General features: G+C 46.4%; 1 protein-coding gene across 5 annotated transcripts in view; it reads left to right on the top strand.

Annotated features, from left to right (window-relative positions):
* Positions 1-271: 271 nt before the first annotated feature.
* The window catches only part of BIRC6 (baculoviral IAP repeat containing 6), a 240,121-nt gene continuing 216,404 nt past the window's right edge, over positions 272-23,988 (top strand). For all 5 annotated transcript variants that reach the window (XM_066595893.1, XM_066595891.1, XM_066595890.1 and 2 more), the window contains exon 1: positions 272-701. In XM_066595893.1, coding sequence (XP_066451990.1) covers positions 287-701 — 415 coding nt within the window. In that variant the 5' untranslated portion in view covers positions 272-286. The remainder of the gene's footprint in view (positions 702-23,988) is intronic.

Here is a 23,988-nt window from a genome sequence, read left to right as displayed (position 1 = left end):
CTGAAAAATACAAGTTCTAGACTAGAAGTGAAAACTGGCAGCGGAGGGCAGACATGAAGGGGAGCTAGTCTCTGCCAGCACTAGAAGAGGGCAGCTGAGGGCGTCCATATCACACTGTACTGATATATTGTCTGAGTCACTGTGCGACTTGCTTTACAATAAAGTTTCTTTAGGCAAACAAAAAAAAAAGCGTCGCGCAGCCTCTGTGTAGGACGCGGACGTGCGCGCTGACGTCACTTCCGGTGTCCCTCCTCCTGTCCGTGCGGCTTCCTGGCTGCTGCCCCGGATGGTGTATAGCGGTAGCGGAGTTGCTGCGGCTGCTGCTCTCCTGTCACCTGACGCAGCGGCCGGCGGCCCTCCTCCTCTCCTCCCTCCTTCTCTCCCGGCCTCCGTGTTGTCATCGTCCTCCGGCCCCCGGACTACTAGTTCGTCAGCCTCGGCTCCTCGCTCTTCCCCCGGCCTCCCCGCCCCGGTGTCCCGCCCGGAGGGGGCCCGGCTTCCGAAGATGGCGGCGGGGGCTGCGGCGGGAGCCTCGGAGTGGTTGGTCCTCAGAGATGGCTGCCTGCGGTGTGACGAGCATGGAGTCAGCAGTCTGTCCTATCATCCGGCGCTCAACGCCATCCTGGCCGTCACTGCGCGGGGCAGCATCAAAGTCATCGACGGCACGTCCGGGGCCGTCCTGCAGGCGTCCGCGGTGCACGGTGAGTGTGAGGAGGGCACTGAGCCGGGCGCTCTATCACTGGGGATAGGTTGGCACAGGTGGCAGCCAGACTGGGATTTGTACCGTTGACAATGGTGGGCATCCGGGATGTGTATAGAGGGCATACTGGTGATGGGCACTGCAGAACCCCTTCTTACTGACCTTGCCATCATGGATAGGTTGGCACAGGTGGCAGCGAGCAAATTGGAATTTGTGTCATGCAGTCCAGATGACTACAGTGGGCATGATGCTATCCTTGGCATTGTAGCACCCCTTCTTATTGACCTTGCCATTATGGATAGGTTGGCACAGGTGTCTGGCAGGCCGGAATTTGTACCGATGTGTGTGTGGAGGGCACCATGCCATCCTGGTGGGCGGGCACTGCAGCACCCCTAGATACTGACCTTGCAATCGTGGGTAGGTTGGCACAGGTGTCAGCAGGCAGGCCGGAGTTTTGTCGCACAGCTGGCAGGCCGGGTATGTCTATAGAGGACACCATGCCATCGTGGGCACTTCAGCACCCCTATTTACCGACCTTGCAATTGTAGATAGATTGGCACAGGTGCCCATGGACGGCGGCTGTCAGTCCGGGATGGTGTGGCTTTCCGCAGAGTAAACTAACTGCATTGTGACATGGGATCAGCCGTAAATCCGGCGTGCTCCGCGGCGCCGCGTGCTGGGGGTGTTTACGGCTGAGAGCGGATGTATTTCCGTCCGCCCGCTCTTGCGGTGCTGTGCGTTGTTACAATGTAGTAACGCACATCCTGCGGCCAGAACTTGGCAACGCTTCTACAGAGTGTGGTGGGGGCTCCCTGGTGTATCTGGGTACAAGAGGGGCCACGCGCCGTTCTGTAGATGGACCCCTGTCAGCAACTACAAACGTAACAAAGCCGGCGCTACAGATAGGAGGCGGTGAAATCCAACTACTGTTACCAACGGGGTTTCCATCTCTGCTTTTCATGGCCAACACAGGAAAACCCGGAAGCTCTATTCTGGCCGTGTGGGGAAGAGCCGTCGCTCTCCGTAGGCTCCGCCGGGGGCTGGCAGCCATGGGAGACGCTTCTTATCTTGGCTGGAAACACCCCTCTAATTCAAAACCCTTTGGCTGCTCCTCCTGGCGGGATACACTCTCACTCCGACGCCCGTGGGTTCACAACAGCAGGGACACATATAAACCATTTTGATTTCCGCTGTGCCTGTCGCAGTCTGATAGTGAAACCCTAAAATGTGGTGTTGCTGATTTTTGAGTTCATAGAAGACAAGTTGGATCTAACCGCCTCCCGGTTGGCAGATTGCGCCATGTTGCCAGTTATGTTTACTGATCCTCAAGTAGTTAGTTACTGATTCCACCTAAGTGGGTGTTTATCTGGTTGGCAGCTCTTCCACAACACCTCATTCTTTCAGCTTTCTTCAAGGCCTTCCTCTTAGGCTAACTTCACATGGGTCTAGCGCGATATGTGGCCGTGAATCCCACCCCCATATCGCGCTCCCCACCACCTGAATTCCCCAGGGATGCAAGGCGTTTTCATGGAAATACAGCCTCGCTCCACTTCGGGGATGAAGGGATCCTCCACCATGGCTGTCAGCCGCGGCAGAGGAGCGAGGGCTTTCTACCATTGCTTTTAATGGGAGTCCCCGTAATGCTGCGCCGGTCTCTTTGAGAACATTGGGCGCTGCGCTGCGAGATCACACAGAAAGACAGAACATGCTGCGATTTGTTTCCATGCTGGCAAAAGTCGCCCATGTGTCGCCCCATTCAAAAGAATGAGGTCCATATTTGTGCCTCGCACAACTTTCTCACCCGTGTGAAGCCGGCCTTAGCGTTAAAGCCCATTTTGCACTTCGGCTTCGCTCCACCTACAGATAGTCCCCGACTTGCGAACATTCGAGTTACGAATTTCGCTAGATACGAACTATCTGTACAGCACAGTATGATGTAATGCTATGGCATTACATCATGCTGTGCAGGGACCGGACAAGCTTCTATCAAGCCTGATAGAAGCCTGTCCGGTCACATCGCGGTTGCTGGGCAGCCGGGGGCCTTCTGAAAGGCCCCAGGGCTGTCTATGCAGAGCGCCTAGCAAGCCGTGCGCTTGATAGGCACTCTGCATAGGCAGCCCTGGGGCCTTTCAGGAGTCCCCGGCTGCCTAGCAACCACACAGCGTCCCACGATCTCATCGTGGGACGCTGTACGGGCCCCCTGAACGTCGGGTGCCGGCTGTTTCTTACAGCGGGCACCCGGCGGCAGCAGTTCTGACGAGCTGCGCCGCTCGTCAGAACTGTTAACACTTTAAATACCGCTGTCAGAGCGGTATTTAAAGTGTTAACAGTTCTGACAAGCGGCGTGGCACGTCGGAACTGCTGCCGCCGGGTGCCCGCTGTAAGAACAGCCTGCTCCCGACGTTGTATGGAGCGGGATCCACCCGCGATCCCCTCCATACTACCATTTGTTCGACTTGCGAACAAAACGGACTTGCGAACGGGCTCCCGGAACGGAACCTGTTCGCAAGTCGGGGAGCACCTGTATTTGCTTTGTGTCCAGCAGCTTTTGATGGGTAGGAATGATAGCGGTAGAATAGACCCTTGCTTTATGATCAGTCGCTTGACTTGGAAAGTATGTCCCGCACAGCAGCGCCCCGACTACCCCTGTGCAGGAGAATTGTGGCCTGTTTATGTGAAGGGGGCCATGCTGCAGTCCTCTGCACAGCAGGTGACCGGAGTGCTGCTCTGCCGAGGATGCTGCACTACTACAACAGCATTGTACCCCCATCATTCTCAGGATTGGTGGAGGTCCCAAAGGTCAAAGCCCCATTGATCATAATATATCATGGACTGCCGGCATTTATAAACACAGGAGTGGGTTTCTGTCTGCCTTTTGGGACGGCTCGGTATGAATCCCTATTGATACAGTACAGCGAGGCTGTGTGAAGAGTAAAGATGGCTAACCCCAACATCCCCTGATGAAGCCTAAATATGGTGGTCCTTGACAGCTGCTGAAGATGCATCTATTTTGGGCTGACAATCATTTTTGCAATAGGGACTTGTTAAAAATGTTGCACATCTTGTCTTCTGCAGCTCCTGCATATTGGTGTATATAAAAACTGCAGTCTAAGGCCGGCTGCACACGAGCGTGACGGGCTCCGCCGCGGAATATTCCGCGGCGAAGCCCGTCACGGCGCCCACCAGAGACCCCATACTTACCAGCGGATCCGGTGTCTTCGCTCCCGCATGACGCTTCCCTGCCCACCGCCGCCGCGTCACGTGACGCGCCGGCTGCATCATATGACGCGGCGGCGGTAGGCGGGAAAGCGTTTTCACGCTATCTTCCGCTGTGTTACAGCGGGAGATAGCGTGAACGGACGGCTTCTATTGACTGCAATGGAAGCCGTCAGCGCGTACACCCGCGGCAAATAAAGCATGCCGCGGGTGAGGACGGGAGATTTCACGGTGCAGAATTCTGCACCGTGAGCATTGAGCTATCAGGTTCAATAGAACCTAATAGCTGCGGGCAACGCAGCGGATTTTCGCCGCGAATTACGCGGCGGAAATCCGTTCGTGGGAAGGAGGCCTTAGGGCGTTTTAACAGTTCCGATTCTTGCTGAATTGTGGGAATCTGATTAATTATCGTTTAGCATAAATGCTGCCAGTGCCTGAACAATGATGAATAGTAATTTGTTAGTTTATTGGTCATTGTTCGCTTTCAACGAGCATTAAAAAAACAGACGGTCGGTCTGTATAAACAGGCAGTCATCTATACATGACTGCCTGTTTACTGTGCGTGGAGGCGGATGGCCGGAAGTGATCTCCGGGCCCACTTCGCCTGCATATGCTGAGCGATCCTTCTGTGTGAACACGCAGGGAGCGAGTATTGTTGGCATGACTGCCAGGTGCTGCTGTGCCTGACAGTAGTCCCATATAAAAGGGCCTTTAGATTTTTGCGTTTTCTCATTAAAGGAGATGTCCTGAGGCAGCAAGTGGGTCTATACACTTCTGTATGGCCATAATAATGCACTTTGTAATATACATTGTGCATTAATTATGAGCCATACAGAAGTTATAAAAAGTTTTTTACTTACCTGCTCCGTTGCTAGCGTCCTGGTCTCCATGGTGCCGACTAATTTTTGGCCTCCGATGGCCAAATTAGCCGCGCTTGCGCAGTCCGGGTCTTCTGCTGTTCTCTATGGGGCTCCGTGTAGCTCCGTGTAGCTCCGCCCCGTCACGTGCCGATTCCAGCCAATCAGGAGGCTGGAATCGGCAGTGGACCGCACAGAAGAGCTGCGGTCCACGAAGATAGAGGATCCCGGCGGCCATCTTCAGCGGTAAGTATTGAAGTCACCGGACCGCCGGGATTCAGGTAAGCGCTGTGCGGGTGGTTTTTTTAACCCCTGCATCGGGGTTGTCTCGCGCCGAACGGGGGGGGGGGTTTAAAAAAAAAAAAAACCCGTTTCGGCGCGGGACATCTCCTTTAATGACCACCACAAAGATAAACTTTTAAAAGTTAGCTGATCAGAAGATGCAGGAAAGGAGAGAGCAGAGGGAAGCGCAAGGCGCACAGCCAGCTCCACTGGCAGGCCTCCTATTGAGGCGTAGACTGCAGTGTCTACACACCGTGATATGTAGAAACTGCAGAAGACAAACAGTGCAATGTTTGTTGATGAAACCCTATTGTAACAATGATTGTCATCCCAAAATACATGCATTGCAGTGCAAATTACCACCTGCAGGTGTTCAGAGCCTTCAGGGCCCGCTACTACTTTACAATGTGGCCTGCTTATCATAATGCGTGCACTTTAATCGCATGAATTTTTGGAATGGGGAAGTTTTATGTACTTTATATGCCTTGCTAGTGATGTGACCTGCAGGCATGACTGGTGCTTGTGTTTAGTAACTGGTCTGGTTTGTGCTGGTTTAACCGTTTATGGTCTTTACCTTTTGATTGTATTAAAGCTGTATATTTTTTTTAGATATTGGGCGAGCGCAATTTTTTTTTTTTTTATGGTCGTTTCCTCCTGGTTTATACCAGTTTTGTTAATGGACACAATGGTGCCGCACAGTTTTATCCGGCAGATGTGACCTGATCTACAACGGCGGCTCCAATAAAAATGTAACCGTGTGTGACTAGTGCTACTTGATCAGCTCGAAAACAAATGAGCCTCCGTGACATTTGTTGGGGTCAATTGCACTTTGAACATAAGTTTTGTAGATTAGTAGTGTTGCTGATCATGGTCGGCCGGGTGATAAGATCATACCAAGTTTTGCAAAATCGGATTGGGTCTTTTCAACCCTATAATTGTTTATTGTATTTATTTTTAGCCAAAATCCATGGAATAGTTTATTAATAGAGGTTGATAGAAAACTGTGTAACTAAGAACATTGGTAGTTTGTTTTTTCTCTATTAATATGGCTCGGTTGTTGGCAGTGTTGCCTATCAGTGCTTTCTTCTTAAATTCAAATCCCATGAAGAAAAACTCCATCCAGATGTAGGTTCGGATCTGACTTAAAGGGGTTGTCTCGCGGCAGCAAGTGGGGTTATACACTTCTGTATGGCCATATTAATGCACTTTGTAATGTACATCGTGCATTAAATATGAGCCATACAGAAGTTATTCACTTACCTGCTCCGTTGCTAGCGTCCCCGTCGCCATGGATCCGTCTAATTTCGCTTTCTTCTGGCGTTTTTAGACGCGCTTGCGCTGTGCGGTCTTCTTCCTGGTGAATGGGGCCGCTCGTGCCGGAGAGCTGGTCATCGTAGCTCCGCCCTGTCACGTGTGCCGATTCCAGCCAATCAGGAGGCTGGAATCAGCAATGGACCGCACAGAGCCCACGGTGCACCATGGGAAAGGACCCGCGGTGCATCGTGGGTGAAGATCCCGGCGGCCATCTTGGTGAAGGAAGAAGTAGGAAGAAGGAAGATGTCGCAGAGCGGGGATTCGGGTAAGTAATATGTATTTTTTCTTAACACATCCCTTAGGTTTGTCCTGCTCCGAACGGGGGGCCTATGGGGAAAAAAAAAAACGTTTCGGCGCGAGACAACCCCTTTAAGGGCAACAACTCCAGCAAAGCAGCAACTGAGCCACCATGCTTGTCTGTTTTCTATGCCAGGGGAGGAGGACAAGAGCAAAAATAAATGCAAACAGAAATCCCGACAGATGTTGCCCTTGGACAGATTTGAACCTGGAATTCCTGCACTGTAAAGCAGCAATGCTAACTGAGCCACCACAATTCTTTATTCTGCAGAGGAGGAGGAGGAGAACAGAAAAAAACGTGCAAAGTCCATGCAGATGTCCATAATCAGCCGTGAACTTTGAACCCCAGTGATACAAGGCAGCCATTCTAGTCACTGAGCCACCAAGCTTTTTCCATCTTCCTCCTGCTTCTTCGAGAGAAAAATGAGCTCTTACTGTCCTTCATGACCTTCCCTTTCCTCTCCTGCTTCTACTTCTCCAGTTTCTTCTTTTACCTCTCCCCAAGAGGAAGCAGTCAAAACAAGCATGGTAGGTCAGCCATTAGCACTGTTATATTGCATTGCTGAGGCTCTAGGACAACATCTGCACAGACTTCTCTCTGTGTTTCTCTGTCTCCTCCACACAAGGAGGACCAAGCATGGGGACTCAGTCGCGGTATTATTGTATCTTGACGCCACCGGAAGCTAGGGGTTTGACAGCAGGAACGCCCCTTTCACACCCCTAGCTTCCGATTGGCTCAAGCCTTGAAGGTCCTAGCTGTGTGGAGATTTAGTTAATGCTGAGATGGAGGGTTACGCTGATGGGTGGTTTCAGTATTAACCCCAACACTGAAACCAACCCTCACCTTAACCTTCCATGCCAGCCACACCGTCACCCAGTGCTGTCCCCGTACTTTTTTTGCAGTGACTCCGCTGCTCTCCAGCCTCCGTGTCTCCCTCCCTCCCTCCCTCCATGACTCACTGTCAGTGGTGCCGCTGCAGGTCCCCTGCTCTGTGTCCACTGCCCCTGGCCAATGCAGGGAGTCCGCTGTGGAAGCCGGTCTGCCGCTGAAGAGTGCAGGGAGTCCTCCGGGGAAGCCGCTCTACCGCCGCTCCCTGAGTGTCCAGCTCTGCTGAGTGCAGGGAGGCCGCCGGGGAAACGTTTATGCGATCCCCGCCGCGCCGTCACTGTCCCCTGCCGCTGCCCAGTGCAGCTAGGGAAGCCGCTCTGCTGTAGCCAGTTCCTCATTGTCTGGGTCCGCAGCCTACTGTAGGGTGCCTGGCCCAGGAATGCCACTGGAGCGCTGGGTACGGCGCTGTTACTGAGTGGCAGGACCTTAGCTGCTGGAGGGCCGGGTTAAGCGCTGTTACTGAGTGGCAGGGCCTGAGAGGGGGGAGTGGCCGGGCTGTCAACCAGGCTGTATCTTGTCACCACCCACTCTTCCAGTGGTGACAAGATACAAGAATACCCTCAGTCACTAGTGCTGCCGCCTTGCAGTTCTCGTTGACAACTGACTAAGTACAACATCTGGGTGGGTTTTTATTTGGTTGGTTGTGTGTTCTTGCTGCTGCTCGCCTCTTCTGGTGTATGATAGACAAGTGTGGTGGCTCAATTGTTCCATGTTCAGATCAGGACAACATCTGGATGGAAGTATTCTGTTCTGTGTTTTTTTTTTTTTTTTTGCTGCTGTTTTCGTCTCCTGGCATTGTACAGACTAGTTTGCTGGCCCAGTTAGTGCTGCTGCTTTTCAGTGCTGAAGTTATTGATTCAAATCTGAAAAATGCCATCCAAATATTGCGCTTAGTCAAAGTCCAGACAGATGTTACCCATGATGGGATTCGAACCACAATACTGAAAGGCGATGTAGCAGGAGCAGGTCAGGTGCTTGGCTATCAGACACAGCCAAGGACCTGGAGGAGAAGGGAAAAGTGGGTTGTTTTTTTTTTTTTTGGACCGCTCCTACCTTCTCTTTTCCAGGCTACATAGCACTCAATGAAAGAGTGAGTGTGTTAATTCCACTATGCGACCTGTCGCTCACGTGACTATTTTCACTACAAAGGGATGTTTTCCCCTGTAACTGGGGCTCCTATGGATGCCCCAGCTGCAGTGGAGACGTTTAGAAAAACTTTAAGTAAATATTTATATTACTTTACTTTAGTGTAAGTATACTAATTTTCAAAATAAACTACTATGAAATATAATAAAAACAATTATTTTTTTTACAGCCTTTTACCCCCAATAAAACTAAAAAATGGGGAAAAAAGTCAGTGAAAAGACATTAAACAGCTCTACATGTCACAAAAAAAAAACAAATTGCAAAAATAATTTTGGTGGCTGAAGGAAAAAAATTAAGGGCAGTAATACAACCACAGGGGTAAAATCCCTTAAGTGTCTGGCCCTTCAGGACCAAAACGTACCTTTTGTGAAGCCTGTCGAATTATATATTTTCCCATTGCAATCAAGCAGAATCACCTGTTCCGATTTACGATTTTCTTTGAAAACTGTCGAGTACTCCCGTCTAGAGATGAGCGAGCACGCTCGGATAAGTTAGTTACTCGAGCGAGCCTCGCTCTTTTCGAGTAACTGCATTCTTGTCCGAGCGTGCTCGGGGGGTCAGCGGGGTAGAGTGAGAGAACGTGACTCGCTCAAGTAACTGACTTATACGAGCATGCTCGCTCATCTCTACTCCCGACCAGACTATTTCATTATTTGGTCAACACTAGTCATTAGCAAGAAATGGATAGAAAGCCTGAACCTCTCTCCAGGATTTACCTAAAGTTTCCATCATGTGACCAATGACCGCAGCAAAGATCAGTTTAGTGGTGTATTCACACTAGCACACATGCCGATTGGCCGCTACAAACATCTATAGGGTCCCATTTACCTTGTATTTTATCATGCCTATACAGTGGCATGCGGTGGAGGCATACGTTGTGAATTCCACCTTACTCACATGGGTGGATTTGGATTGCGGATTTCGAGAGTGGAAGACAAATCGCAGCTTGCTCTATTCTGCCTGGACTCCACACAAACAGCCTCCATTGATGTTAATGGGGGCCGTCCAACCCGTAGCCTGTACGCATTTAACATGGCTTATATGCTGCAGGTTCCTGCGTCATTGCTAACCGATGGCATGGGAAATACAAATAAACGGGAAAAAAAACCAGCCTGCCGCCACGGTCATTCGCAGTACAGGAATAGCAGGGCCGTCTAAGGGCTCCCTCACAGGTGTATGTAGCTTGTGTATTAGGTGCATAAAGTATGCTATACAAATAAAGATTATTATTAATGTTGGCCATTGTGCTTGCCTACTAGTACGTCCTATACACACATACAATATGAGTATTATCACATATGACGGGGCCGACTCTTTATAGCATTAAATTAGTGACACAAGGAAGCACTGTATACTTCTCTCTGCAGGAAGTTTGTGGCATCTGTAGGTAATTGTAGTTCTTGTATATAGGACAGAGTATCCTGCAAAAGTGTGCTTAAGGACGAGCATCACTGGATAGAGCACCGCAGGAGCGTTGGGTGTCGAACAGCGTCTATATATAAACCTATATATCAGCATACTTGGGCTAGTGAGAAAAAAATTATAAAACATTACGTAAATTTGTAGATAAAACCCAAAAATTATTTTGCTTACTAGCAAAAGTGCAAATGACTTTACCTAAAATTACACTTTGTGCTGAAAAATCACTTTAAAGTGCTGACCACTAGGGGGTTTCACATCCCTTCTTGTTTGCTGTCCACTGCTTGTTGTCAAGTCCTTCTGTAGTAACACACACTGAGAAACCAATAACGCACTTGTGAAGCAGTGGTTTTCCTTTTTTTAATGCGCGTGCCCTTCATTTTTCAAGAAAAACGCATTGCAGCACTTGTGATTTTTATGCATGTGGAAATTGTGTATTTTTCAAATAGTAAAAATGGCTAAGTTGCATCACATGCACATCACATGGATCTGTGCAGTAGTTTGAGAGAACTGCAGGTCAGTGAAGGTTATGTCACTATTGATGTAACGTTTACTGCCCAGGTAGGGATGCCGATCTATTGCCGAGACTGTGCATGCGCGCAGTCTTGCCGCAGCAGTTTGTATACTATTGCAGAGAGACAGTGCACATGCGCAGTTTCGGCAATATCTCTGCACTGTCTGCTAGGCTGTGAATGCTACATCACTAGTGACGCAGCGTACATAGGCTGGCAGGAAGAAGCCTGCAGAGAATGGACACTTCATCCCCGGAAAATGAAGAATCATCCAGCTTCCGGTGAGGTGACCCCGGGGGACTGCAGCCACCTCTGTGAATGTGTGATGAGATAAATCAGCATAATTTATAGACTACTACTATATCGTACCTGAAATATCGCATTTTTTTTTTTGTTTTTTTTTTGTCATCTTAGCTGAAAGCTAACAGATTAATAGCTGTTTTGTTTTTTGTTTTGTTCTAATTTAAAATACTAGTCCAGCAATCCTATTGGCTGTTAAAAAATGTCATTTATGGTGGAAGAAGGGACATAAAGCTTTTAATAGACTACGGGGTGTTTTACTATCTACAGTAATTCATATAATTCTACATAAGATATATGTGGGGATCTGATTATACAGTGTTTTCCCCGAAAATAAGAGTCTAATATAAATTTTTTTGCCTAAAAAGTACACAATGTCTTATTTTCAGGGGGTGTCTTAAAGGGGTTCTCCCCGTCTCCATGGTGCCGACCAAAGCCGCCTTCTGCCTGGATTAGACGCGCTTGCGCAGTCTGCCCTCTTCTGTCCAGCTCCGGCGTGCTTGCGCCGCAGAGGTCTTCTGCGCATGCGCAGAAGACCTGTGCGGCGCGAGCACGCCAGAGCGGCCCCTTTCAGCGCAAGCGCGTCTAATCCAGGGAGAAGGCGACTTTGGTCGGCGCCATGGAGAGGGGGACGCCAGCATCGGAGGGGTAAGTGTATAACACATGTATGGCACATATTTAATGCATGATGTATATTACAAAGTGCATTAATATGGCCATACAGAAGTGCATAACCCCACTTGCTGCCGCGAGACAACCCCTTTAATACTCACCTAGCAGGTGGTGCCTGGGTCCCTCACGCTGGGCTGCGGTGCTGCTTCGACAGTATTCCGTGTAGTCCTTGGTGCTGAGAGAGCATTGTCTTCCTGTTAATGGGGCTTGAGTACCCTGCCTTCAGCAAGAGATGGCTGTGACTTCATTGAGTGGTTGTGATTGGTTCATTGGATACCGGCTTTGATTGACTGAGGCGGTGTTCCTTAACCAATCACAGCAAATTCTTGCAGGAAGCGGGGTATTCAAGGCCCATTACCAGGAAGAGAATGCTCTCTAAGCGCCAAGGACTACACAGAAGACTGTCAGAGCACTGCAGCCCAGTGTGAGGGACCTGGATGCTGCCTGCTAGGTGAGGATTGGTTTGTTTTTTCCCCATATAGTGTTGCTAGGGCTTATTTTTGGGTGAGGACTTACATTTCAAACCTTTCCCTGAAATTCGGGTAGGTCTTATTTTTGGGGAAACACAGTATCAGATTTCATATTTCTGCATAGTCATTCGCAAGAGCTATTTGTGTTGGCAAGGAAATGCCAATTCTGTGTTGGCACCTGTACGTGTGAAGATCTGTTAAGATATACTGTATGTAGAGGGTCTCATGTGGCATTTTTATTTTCACTGCACACCTGAATATTCACAAGTCAATAGAAGGAATATATCCATTCGGTCTATATTCTGGGTTAAAAAAAAGCTGCAGATTTTTTTCACAAGCTCTCCTTTTACCAAAATCTACAACTTTCTGGACTTCTATAAATATAGTGAGAGCGGTAGAAAAGAGAAGAAAAATTAGGGGTTTGGGGCGAGAGAGAGACGGCCCTGAATTTTATTAGTGGGGAGTTCTGGATTCTATTATACTACAGGCGAGGGGCACTCTGGATGTGATTTATACGTGTGTGTGTGTGGGGGGGGGGGGATACATCAGGGGGCACTTGAAATGTTATCTTGCCAGGGGCAATCTGGGTGTGATAATATTCTGGGGGAGAGCCCATTGATTTGTGTGTGCACTCTATATCACACTGGGGGTATCACCCTGGATGTGTAGATGATTACTGGGGAGAGCTTTAGGCCTCATGTCCACGGCAAAATAACATTTAAAATCCGCAGCGTTTCACCCGCACGCTTGATCTGCGCACCATAGGGATGCATTAAATACCTGCGGATGTCATTTTCCCCTGAGTCGTGGATTACGTGTGCGGGAAAACACCTGCAGCATGCTCCATTTTAGTGCACGGCGCATGCGCGCGGCATGCTGCCGGCGTGACTAACACATCCGCCGGGCCGAAGAAAGAAGATCCGGCCGCGACGGAGGGAAGATCCACAGCGTCCGGACAGGTGAGTAATTCTTCTTTTTAGGCCTCATGTCCGTGGGAAAGGAGGGACCCGCTGCGGGATTCTGCATGGAGAATCTGCGGCGGGCCTGATTTTCCCCGTGGACATGAGGCCTTAGACCTACTTATATTATGCTGGGGCACTCTGATTGTCCACATGTAGTTTATAGTTCAGGAACTATTTATTATAACACAAACTATATGTGGTAATGAATAGTTTCATTTGGTTCCTAAAATTTTCAGACTCGGAGCCAATGACAGCTAGGTTTTTTATTTTTTCAGTCTGGGGCACTAATGCGGACAGGGCTTCTGTTGGTGGGTCTGACATATGAGAGAGCAAGTTTGGGTGACTGCTGGTTAACCTCAACCCCACCATATATTTACATCACTTGGCCAAACAGGCGGCTTGTTTAAAAAAAAAAAAAAAAAATCCATGGAATGCCTCCTCTGTAGCCTCTCCTGCTGTTGGAATAGTCAGCAGGCCACATACATTAATGCCCTTTTTACACATTTAAATTGTTCAGCTTCTAGGGGTAATGCAAACGATTATGGTTCAGGGTAAATGTATGCCCTGACTTAACGACAAACGAGAACTCGTTCGCTCCTCATTTGCTGTTGAGTTTCTGCATTGACAGTTTCCTGTGAATGGAGGCGGACGGGCTGGAATGATCACTGAGCAATGATCAATCATTCCTGTGTAAAAGCACAAAACAATCATTGTTGGACGAACTGTCGGGCATCTGTGCCCAGCGGGTCATCTCGTGTAAAAGGGCCCTAACTCATTGTCAGATACTGATTGGATTGCACAATCTTTATCTCGGGTGTGCGGCCAGCTTTTTAGGTGTTTGTTTCTGACTACCAAAAAACAAGAATGAATTCCATCAGGTAGAAAATTGGTTGCAAGCTGTTGGAAAAGAACTGAAGAGCGCATGAGTTCTTACTTGCCTTTTAAGGCCTCTCATCTGGCTTTCACTTGACCAAAGCATCATGCTTTCTTTTCATGGTGCGAGGCTGCCCCAGGTTATCGTGTAAAGGGGGTGCGAGGCTGCCCCAGGTTATCGTGTAAAGGGGGTGCGAGGCTGCCCCAGGTTATCGTGTAAAGGGGGTGCGAGGCTGCCCCAGGTTATCGTGTAAAGAGGGTGATCTCAGAATTTTTGTTTTCAAATTAAACCCCCACCCACCTGAAGCTTACTTGAGAATCCATGCTTAGTATACTACATATATACTACTGACAGACTTGGGGAACCTGAGCCACGTATTGGCTGCTAGTAGGTCTTGTATCCGATGATCCCCCTCTAGGTGAGGACAACAGATATCCCATTGACTGTCTGGCCTCACACTGATCTTTTTGGGTGTAATCAATGCTACGGATTAGGCGCCCAACATTGAAAATATTAAGTAGGTTAATATTATGACCCACCTGGAGATTTGTTGTCATTTGTCCTCAAGAACTGAAATTATTTTACTAAAATTTGGACAAAATTGTGATTCTTTCAGATCAGAAATCTTACATTTTGTCGCTGTCTTCATAAAATCTTAGATTTGTCTTGAGATGTGCATTCCAGTGGGCAAAATCTGGTTCAGAAATCTTGCGAGCGACTTGTGTGGAACTGATGTTTTCTCATCTTGAATATATAGTTTCTCCTGAGGAGCTCAGATGGGTTTCCACATAATTATTGTTCTACCCTGAATGTCCAGCGGCAGCAATAATTACTATGTGGAAATGGCCATAATTACCACTTGTACCAGATGCTGTCATGAAGGGCTTTCATCCGGCCATAGTGTAGTAAAGTGATCCTACGGGCCTGGAGAAACAAAGATGGCTGCACCAGCATCTCTGACTACCTGCGTATTATGTAAAAAGTTGCTGCCCACCTTCCCTTTATCCGACGGCATCTGAATTTTTCCGGCAGTAGTCTCGCGGATCGTTTGCTTCACCGCCCAGGCCGGTGGCATTACATACAAGAATACACAGGAGAAGAAGCTGGCTTCACGTGAAACAGTACTTTGCCTTTATTAATTGTGCCACAGTGCATCAGACTAGACGGAACACATTTCAACTCACAAAGGAGTCTTGATCAGCATCATATGCCCAGCATCGGTGGCCAGTAGCAGGCCAGTATTTGGGAGGTGAGGAGCACTGCAGCGGGTGAAATCATCTACGGATACGCAGCTGATTTTGAGTCAAAATCCATAGCATTTCTGCTACGTGTCAAGAGACCCTGAAGTGGCACTGACAGCCGAGGACCCTACCTATTCCTGCTAGACTGCAGACTCGGCTGCTTTAAACTTGCGCTGTATTTTTACTATCTGTCGAGTCTAAAGTGACCCTTCAGTTTCGAGATCTAAATTCAGTCCCGGGACTGGAGAGGTTGGGGGTATATTACCTGCACTTGTTCTGGTTCTGCTCCCTGTGTTCGCTCTTCCAAGATGGCCGCTGGAATTTTATAGCTAATGCTTCCTGTTCACTGCTCTCTGATTGGCCAGTGCTGATCAGCACTGGCCAATTGGAGATCAGATGTAGTGCGTTGGTAGTGATATTGTTACCATGCAGGGTGGCGCTGGGTCCCGCGGCCGTCGCGCGGCGCTCCGATGTCGGCTCCGGCGTCCCGGAGCTCTGCTGTCGGGGCTCTCCCGGCGGTGTGGAGCAGCCAGCGTGCAGCGGCGTGGGCGTGTCCGCCCGTAGGGTGCCGCCCGCTCTCCTCCACCTTCCATATGCAACAGTGGGAGTCGGCTCCTCCCACTCTCCGCCCCTGGGCGGAGGCTTTAAGTTAAAAGGCTGGCAGTGACCTGAGCCCACTGCCAGTTATTGGTTCTGCTAGCCTCTAGTCAGGTCTGTCTCAGTCTGCTCTAGTTGCTCGTCAGTATCCTGTCAGTTTGCCTGTGAGCTCCATCTCCAGCCTTACTCTGCTTTGTAAGTTTTGTTGGTCTGTTCCACCTGCCTCTTCTGTCGGCACTCTGTCCCCTGTTAGTAGTTCCATCTAGGTAGTCGCCAGGTCCCTAGCCAGCGCAGGGACCGCCGCCCAGTTGTCCACCTGGGGTTAGCCAGGGCCGAGGCAAGTAGGCAGGGACAGTGGGGTGCGGGAAGATCAGGGCACCCCACCTGGCGCTCGGGGGGCAGAGTGCCGTAACATATATTAGACTATGGGGATTAAGGTAGTTTGATGATTGTCTGCCCTTGACCAAGAATGAAACCCAGTAGTAGATCAGATGAATGGTAGAGGAGAGCAAGTGATGGTAATATACCCTCGCCCCCTCCAGGCCCAGAACAGAATTTTGTCTTAAAACCGGAGGGTCTCTTTAACCCCTTCCAGCTCCATGGCGTAAGTTTACGTCCTGGCAGCTGGAAGGGGTTAAAAAGTGTTTACAAAAAGCTAAAAAAACGGAGGCAAAATGCTCATTTCTTTTGCAATTTGCCTCCCAAAAAAGGCAATAAAAGGGATCAAAAAAAGCTGTATGTACCCCGAAATGGTACCAATAAAAACTATAGCTCATCTCGCAAAAAATAAGCCCTCACAGAGCATTGTCCATGGAAAAATACAAGTTATAGGACTTTAAATGCAGTGATTTAGAAAAAAGAATTCAAAAAAAGGGTTTTTATTGCAGACAAGTGGAAAAACCTAAAAAAAAAAACAAACTATCATTGTAATCATAAAAAATGTATTGTCATTTATGCTGCATGATTAGCGCTGTAATTAAAAAAAAAAAAACAACCCAAAAACCTATGGCAGAATTGATGCGTTTTCCCTCCCTGTTATCATAAAAAAAATAAGTTTTACAATATATTCTATGGACCCAAAAAAATGGCACCGATAAAGCCTACAGTTTACCATGCAAAAAACAAGCTCTCATACGGCTGCGTCGACCATAAATAAAGTTATGGCTTTTAAAAAATGGAGATGAAAATCCGCCAAAAATCATTGCGTCCTTAAGCCTAAAATAGGCCATGCCCTTACGGGGTTAAAGGCCAGGAACAAGTGCTGTATATTTTACAGTGCTTGGTCTTTAACGGGTTGACTTCTGGATTTTGGTTGGTGTCTGAGATCGTATATTTCCTCAGTGTGATCAGACGAGGATCTCGTGCCCGTTTTGTGCGTTGCGAGACGCACGGATGTGAACTCCGTTCTTTTGAATAGACTTGTTCACATCAGCTGTTTTTTTTCTTTCTACTTATTTGTCCTCCCAGCATGCGCTATCTTTTGGTGTTCGGATGGAACGCTTAACCCGCTGTTTTCAATAAAGATATCTCATGGTTCTCGCATGCCGTGTGATGTGCATGCAGTGCCATATGGTGATGCTCATTGAAATCAATGGGAAACACTTGCGATTCTCTAGCGCTGCCGAGGATCGGAATTACACAAAAGTGATGCGAGGCGTCTTTGAGTTAAAAAAAACTCCTCGCATCGTCGAGAAAAAATGCACGTTGGCAAGCATGATAATGGGCCGCGTTTCTTGGCCCAATATCGCGCTCGCGCCTGTGCATTTGGCTGGCGGGCTTAAACACATGACTGTAATTTCCTCCCATTTTGCAAAACTGGATGAAACTAAACCATTTGTTTTGACTAGTGTGTTTCTCGGACGATATTGCTACGCAGAAGCAAAGATAGGACCTGTCTCCCTGTTGGTTTTTTTTTTTAATTTTTTTTTTTTTGTTTTACTGGGTGCAATAGTATAAATTTAAATGGTAAAAAAAACTAATTTCGTGTATACGCTGTAGCAGCGAGCATATTTGCGCTCATCTAAGCCCTAAGGATACATGGGGTGATATGTCAGGCACAGAAGCCTGACAGGTTGTGCCAGTGATTAATTGTTGCGGTGCTTTTACATAGAAACAAGCATTGCTGACTGAACTGAGGCAAGGTGGGCTGCGGATCATACCCACCCGCCTTCGTTAAGCAGGCAGTCGCTCATAAGTGACCATCTGCCTGTTCACACCGAACGATCCAACATTTAGTTTTCTGCGTGCAGAAACTGAAAGACAAATGCTAAGCGAACCACTTTTCGTTGGTTGCTCAGTAACTGAATGGTAATCCTTAGATTCTCGCTGGATTGCCGTATCCTGAATGATAATCGTTCCGTGTAGAACACCCCCACCTCCACTCCTATGAAGGTGAGACGATGGTTGTTGGCTTGGTTTGCACTCGGGTGTATCTAGGCGCGTCCCGATGACTTCAGCAACTCAAACACCGTACTTGGCGGCTGCTCACGCGTCTAATCTCTGCTATCTGTGGGAGTGTATAAAGTACCACCTTTTTTGTATATAATTTTAATTGCAGTATTTTTTTTATTTAACCTTGTATCTTTTTCACTTTTGTTTGTTTCTACTGTTGTTGGTTCTCCGGTTGTAGTGAAGAAAATCCACAGCTGCCTGCATCACGAAAGAAGTTTGGTGTTCGGATTTCCACAGGAAAAATCGGTATCCGCACCCAGCGGTATGCCGGTGGACGAGACTAACACATTCACACACTGCAGATATTTTTGTCACATTTTGAAAAAAGCTTTTTTCCCCCCCTAAATCCAAAACATCCCAACCAAAGCTTACAAAGTATAATGTGTCACAAAAATCACTTGAGTTTGGAATGCTATTATTTATCCATTACCACTTAAAGTGAAGCATATCAGGTTTGATAAATTGGGTTTGGCCACGTAGGCCAATTCAGGCTTGGGGAGCAAGTGGTTAATCTAAAATTGGCATATATTTTAACCCCTCAATGACGGCCCAATAGTGTTTTTACGTACTGCCATTGCAGGACGTGTATGGAGGGAGATCATGCTGCTATCTCCCTCCATACATCGCGGGTGTCAGCTGTACAGCTGACACCAACGGGCAACAGCCCCGACAAGCCGCATGGACGATCGGGGCTGTTAACCCGTTAAATGCTACGGTTAATTCTGACACCGCCATTTAAATCCCCTGAACAATGTTCCGTGCGGGTGTCATGGCAGCCAGGGGCCTTCTGAAAGGCCCCAGGCCTGTCTTGGTAGTATGCCTATCAAGCCATCCCTGTGGGGTGGCCTGATAGACTGCCTGTCAGATTGTAGTATATGATGTAATGCTATGGCATTAGAGATGAGCGAACGTACTCGTTTCGAGTAATTACTCGATCGACTACCGCTATTTTCGAGTACTTCAGTACTCTGGTGAAAAGATTCGGGGGGTGGGAAGGGTGCCGGGGGGCGCCGTGGTGGCGCGGGGGGTAGCAGCGGAGAACAGGGGGGAGCCCCCTCTCTCTCCCTCTCCCCCCACTCCCCGCTGCAACCCCCCACTCACCCACGGCGCCCCCCGAATCTTTTCGCCCGAGTACGGAAGTACTCGAAAATCGCGGTACTCGGGCGAAAAAGGGGTGTGGCCGGGTACGCTCGCTCATCTCTATATGGCATTACATAATACTGCAGGAGCGATCAGAGTATCACTAGTTGTGGTCCCCCCTGGGGACTAAAAGAAAATATAAAAATAAAAACAAAGATTTACTAATTATTTAAAAAAGAAAAAGTAATAAGTTAAAAAAACAAAAAAACCTTTTGCCATATTTACAATAAAAGAATCTAAATAAAGCAAAAATATGAATTTGATATCGCGGAGTCCATAAAAGTCAGATCTATCAAACTAACGCGTTATTTACCGCGCACAGTGAACGCTCTCGGAAAAAAAAAAATAATGAACGTCAGAAATGCGCTTTTTTGGTCACCAGGTCTCCAAGAAAAAAATGTAATAAAAAGCTATCAAACAGTTGTATGTATTAAAATATGGTAGCAACGGAAACTACAGGACGTACCGCACAAAATGAGCCTTTGCACAACTATGCCAACTGAAAAATAAAAGTTATTGTGCGCAGAAAATGAGTTTTAAAAATTAAAAATCTTTAAATAAGTAGTACAGCAAAATGAAAACTATAACTTTGGTATTATACAACTTATAGAAGCCAAGAAAAAATCCCCCAGCGCTTGTGGTCTCCCGGGATATCAAAGAACACGATGGTCCATAGAATATAATTATATTTTATTAATTGTTGCTACGCGTTTCGGCAGACTAAACTTAAAATTTTTAAAAACTTTTTCAGTACATTATATGGTACATAAAATACAATTGAAAAAGACAAATTGTCCTGCAAAAAACAAGCCCTCATACAGCGACGGTGATGGATAAATTAAGAAGTTACGATTTTTTTAAAAGGGAGGAGGAAAAACTAAAATGGGTGGAAAGAAAACAAAAAAAGCTCCTTCACTAAGGGGTTAAACATACATAGAAGAAGCGTATACAAACATGTAAATTTTAAGGTTAACCCCTGTTTGTGCCTGAATGACAAACTAATTTTTCAGGTTTTTTTTCGTCCTCTGATTCCAGGAGCCATAACTTTTTTTTTAATTTTTCCATCAGCATAACAATACGAGGGCTTGTTTTTTGGTGGGAAAAGTTGTATTTTTTTAATGCCATCATTTTTAGGATACATATAATGAATTGTATAACTTTTTATTAATTCTTTTTCAGGGGGATTGGCGGGAAAAAAATAAATTTTGCCATTTTGGATTTCATTTTTATAGTATGCAGCCGGCCGTATACGGTTATTTATTTTCTTCTTGTTTATTTAGGTTTTGCTATTTTTGTACACAAACTTTTAAAGATTTGTTTTTTTTTTTGTGTGTCGCTGCATTCCAAGAGACGTAAAGAAATTTTTTTTCCCCTCCATCAACGGAACTGTTTAAGGGCTTATTTTTTGCAGGATGAACTTTAGTCTTTATCTAATTTTCGGAGCATTATATCAATTTGATTGCTTTTATTCTGTTTGTTTTTTTTTTTTTTTTTTTTTTAATAGAGGCAAGGTTTAACCAAATCTTCAATTCTGGCGTAGGTTTTTTTTTTTCTCATAGTGTTCACCATGCAGTATGTTAAATTAAATCTGCAGGCCAGTACGATTACACCAATGCCAAATTTATATGGTTTTTTAAATTTTTTTTCTCTGCAACTTTTTCCACACATGTATATATTTTTTAATTTTTTTTCGGGCCTGAGTTGTATTTTTAATAGTACCCTTTGTTGATCCATGTGACGTTTTTAAAACTTTTTATTCCATTATTTGTAAGGCAATATAGGTAGAATTTGACTATTTTTGTAGTACATTTTTTTACATAGTGAAGGGAGACGGCTGCAATTTTGAATTTATTTTACTATTTTATTAATATTTTTAACTTTCCTTTTGTTCCACTGGACGGGGGTGGGGTGGGGGTGTGGGGCTTGAGTATCGACATTTTCTATCATTCTTCTAATGCACTACTATACATCAGTATAGTAGTGCATTAGAAGGCCTATGATGTTCAGTCTGAGGCTGAGCCTCGTAGGTCACTGTTGTAGCTGGCAGACCTGGAGGCTACAGTCTTCCCCCGATAAGATTGAAGAGTGCACTACAGTTGGCTTCCTTGCAGAAACCATCACTTCTTGTAATCACAGCAGACCTTCCCCCTATGGTCACAGCATTGCCTTGTATTCCTTTTCCATCAGCACTTATAGTAAAGAAAGAACATAATAGCTGCGGAATTCCGCCGCGGCCTAACAACTTGGAAAAAGAAGCCGCAAATGTGTTTTACAATAACGTAAAATAGTTAGAAAGAAAAATAAAAAAATCTGTGTAATGGAGAAGTTTGAACATGCAAGGGAACCCTTCACGTTGAAAATGCTGTCTGATCTGCCGATTACATGTTTTAGAGCCAGATGAACTGACAGATTGATATGTAGTTTTATGGGGAAAAATTCCAGAGTGTGTGTGTATATCTATATTTATTCCTAAGGAGTCCAGTGGGTGGTCCTGTGTCGTGATTTAACAACTATCTCTATATGCACACTCCTATATGGGAGGTAATCGCTGATTAGGACCGCCCACTGGACTTCTGAGGTTTAGCTAAATAACTACTTCTACTGACTCTTTCCCCACAAATATGTAAATCAACCAGCTCAGCTCCTCCTGCTGTATTATAGTACTATACTGCCTTTTTTAACGTGACCGTTTCCATTTAACCCCTTAAGGACCAGACTATTTTGTACCTAAAGGACCAGACATTTTTAGAGATTTTACCCATATGGTGGTTTTACTGCACAATTTTTTAATTTAATTTTTTGTTATTTTTTTATATTAAATATCTTTTTCACTGACTTTTCCGTTATTTTAGTTTTCTTAATGGTAAAAAGATTTTAAAAAAACATGTTTTTGAAAATTTTTATAGTAGTTTTTTGTGTTAAATTAGTGTACTTACGCTAAAATAAAGTATGAGAATGGATTCCTCATTTTTGTTTTGGGCATTTTGATATGAAATGTGTACAGTTTTGGATTACAGGGCGCATACGGCGACTGTTTTGGTTGCCGTCGGCTTTGGGTTATTTTCTTTCTTGTGAATATTCTGTTTTTTGGTTTTTCTTTTTCTCCTATGTATGTAATTTTTTCCCCCTTACTATCTACGTCCCCATGACGTCATATAGGACCTCTGGGGGATATTCACTTTTTTAATTTATTTTTTTTAACCCACGCTGTATTTTTACAACCAGCTGGGTTTAAAGCCTAGGACCAAGCACTGTAAATTTACAGTGCTTGCCCCTTAATTGGTTGACGTAAAACCATGCTGGTACAACCTTTTTAAAGGGGATTTCTGCCCTCCCCCGTCTGACCTGTTACACTGGAAAGTAGGCATGCAGTCATACATGGACATGAGAGCAAGTGCAGGCACTGGCTTCCCTCCCATGGGAGAGCCATGCTGCTATGGTACTTCCTGCCCTTCTCCTGGTCAGGACTGGATGTGACATCCTAAGCAGAAGAGAAGCAGGAAGTGCTGTAGCAGCACGGCGCTTCCATTTATTTCACACTTCCTATGCTGAGAGCCAATAACATCATCTGGGCCACTGTGCCGACAGCGGGCCGGACAATCCATTAATAGACGGTTCAAAATGGCCGTCCAACTACTGATAAGTCTATACAGAGGATAGGTCATTCGTGTTAAGGGACACAACACTGTAAGACAAATTTATTTTTGGGCTTATTGGGTTGGCTATGGTATGAAATGTTTCTAAGTATTGATGAGAGCTGCTGCTGGTTTACATTGAGCTTTCTGTACATAATGACTATAACTTTGGCCTGACACTTGTGTATGAAGGAAGGATTGTGAGGACGGGTGAGCTAATCCTTTCTGAATAGAAATGTTGAGCCTGTATGGGGCTGTAATGGCTGCTTACAGAATCTGTCTGCTATTGTAACATCTCCACGGGAAGCGCTTGTTTATCCTGTTAATGGAACCGGCATATTGCGGTTCGCGGTGTGCCGACACAAAGTTGTATATACTCTTCACAGGGCGGCTGCCTCCCGCGGACATCAGTAGCAGCATCTGCCCGGCAGGGAGATCGCACTGCATCTTGTTAACTTGTATGAGCAATTTAATCCATCTGCTTGCTATTAGTTTATTTTTTTGTAAAGTAATTTTTTGTATCTTGTTTTTTAATTTTGGTTCTTAAGTCCTTAAATCCAGACGTCCGTTTAGAAGTGAACATTGCATCTGTTGGTTAAGACCTGCGTCTTCCACCTGGATTGGACAGATTATGTTTCTGCACCGGCCTTATGAAAGATTGTTTCCAGCAGAAGACATTATGCCAAAAAGTTACACTCCAACAGCAATTTACCATCACAATAGCTACAGGATATGTTGCTAGGCTTTAGCAATTAAGTAATTAAATATTCCATACCTAGAGGGAAGCGTTCCCATGATCAGACTGTGGGGTCTCAGACCTGCAGGCATTGCTGCCCCTCAGGGCCTGTTTTTCAGTGGTCCGTGGTGACAAGACTTCCTCCTCCGGTGGTTCGGTGTCGGTGTATGCCTGTAGGATGCAGGTCGCTCTTTAGCGTGGGGCAATAATGAAGGATCCTCTAACCATACCATTAAGACCGGGCTCTCACCACCATATAGTAATACCCTGCATAGCCG

The sequence above is a fragment of the Eleutherodactylus coqui genome, chromosome 3, assembly GCF_035609145.1.
Source record: "Eleutherodactylus coqui strain aEleCoq1 chromosome 3, aEleCoq1.hap1, whole genome shotgun sequence".
Classification (NCBI taxonomy): domain Eukaryota; kingdom Metazoa; phylum Chordata; class Amphibia; order Anura; family Eleutherodactylidae; genus Eleutherodactylus; species Eleutherodactylus coqui.
Note: the sequence above shows the minus strand (reverse complement) of the source record. Positions and strands in the feature narration are given on the sequence as shown.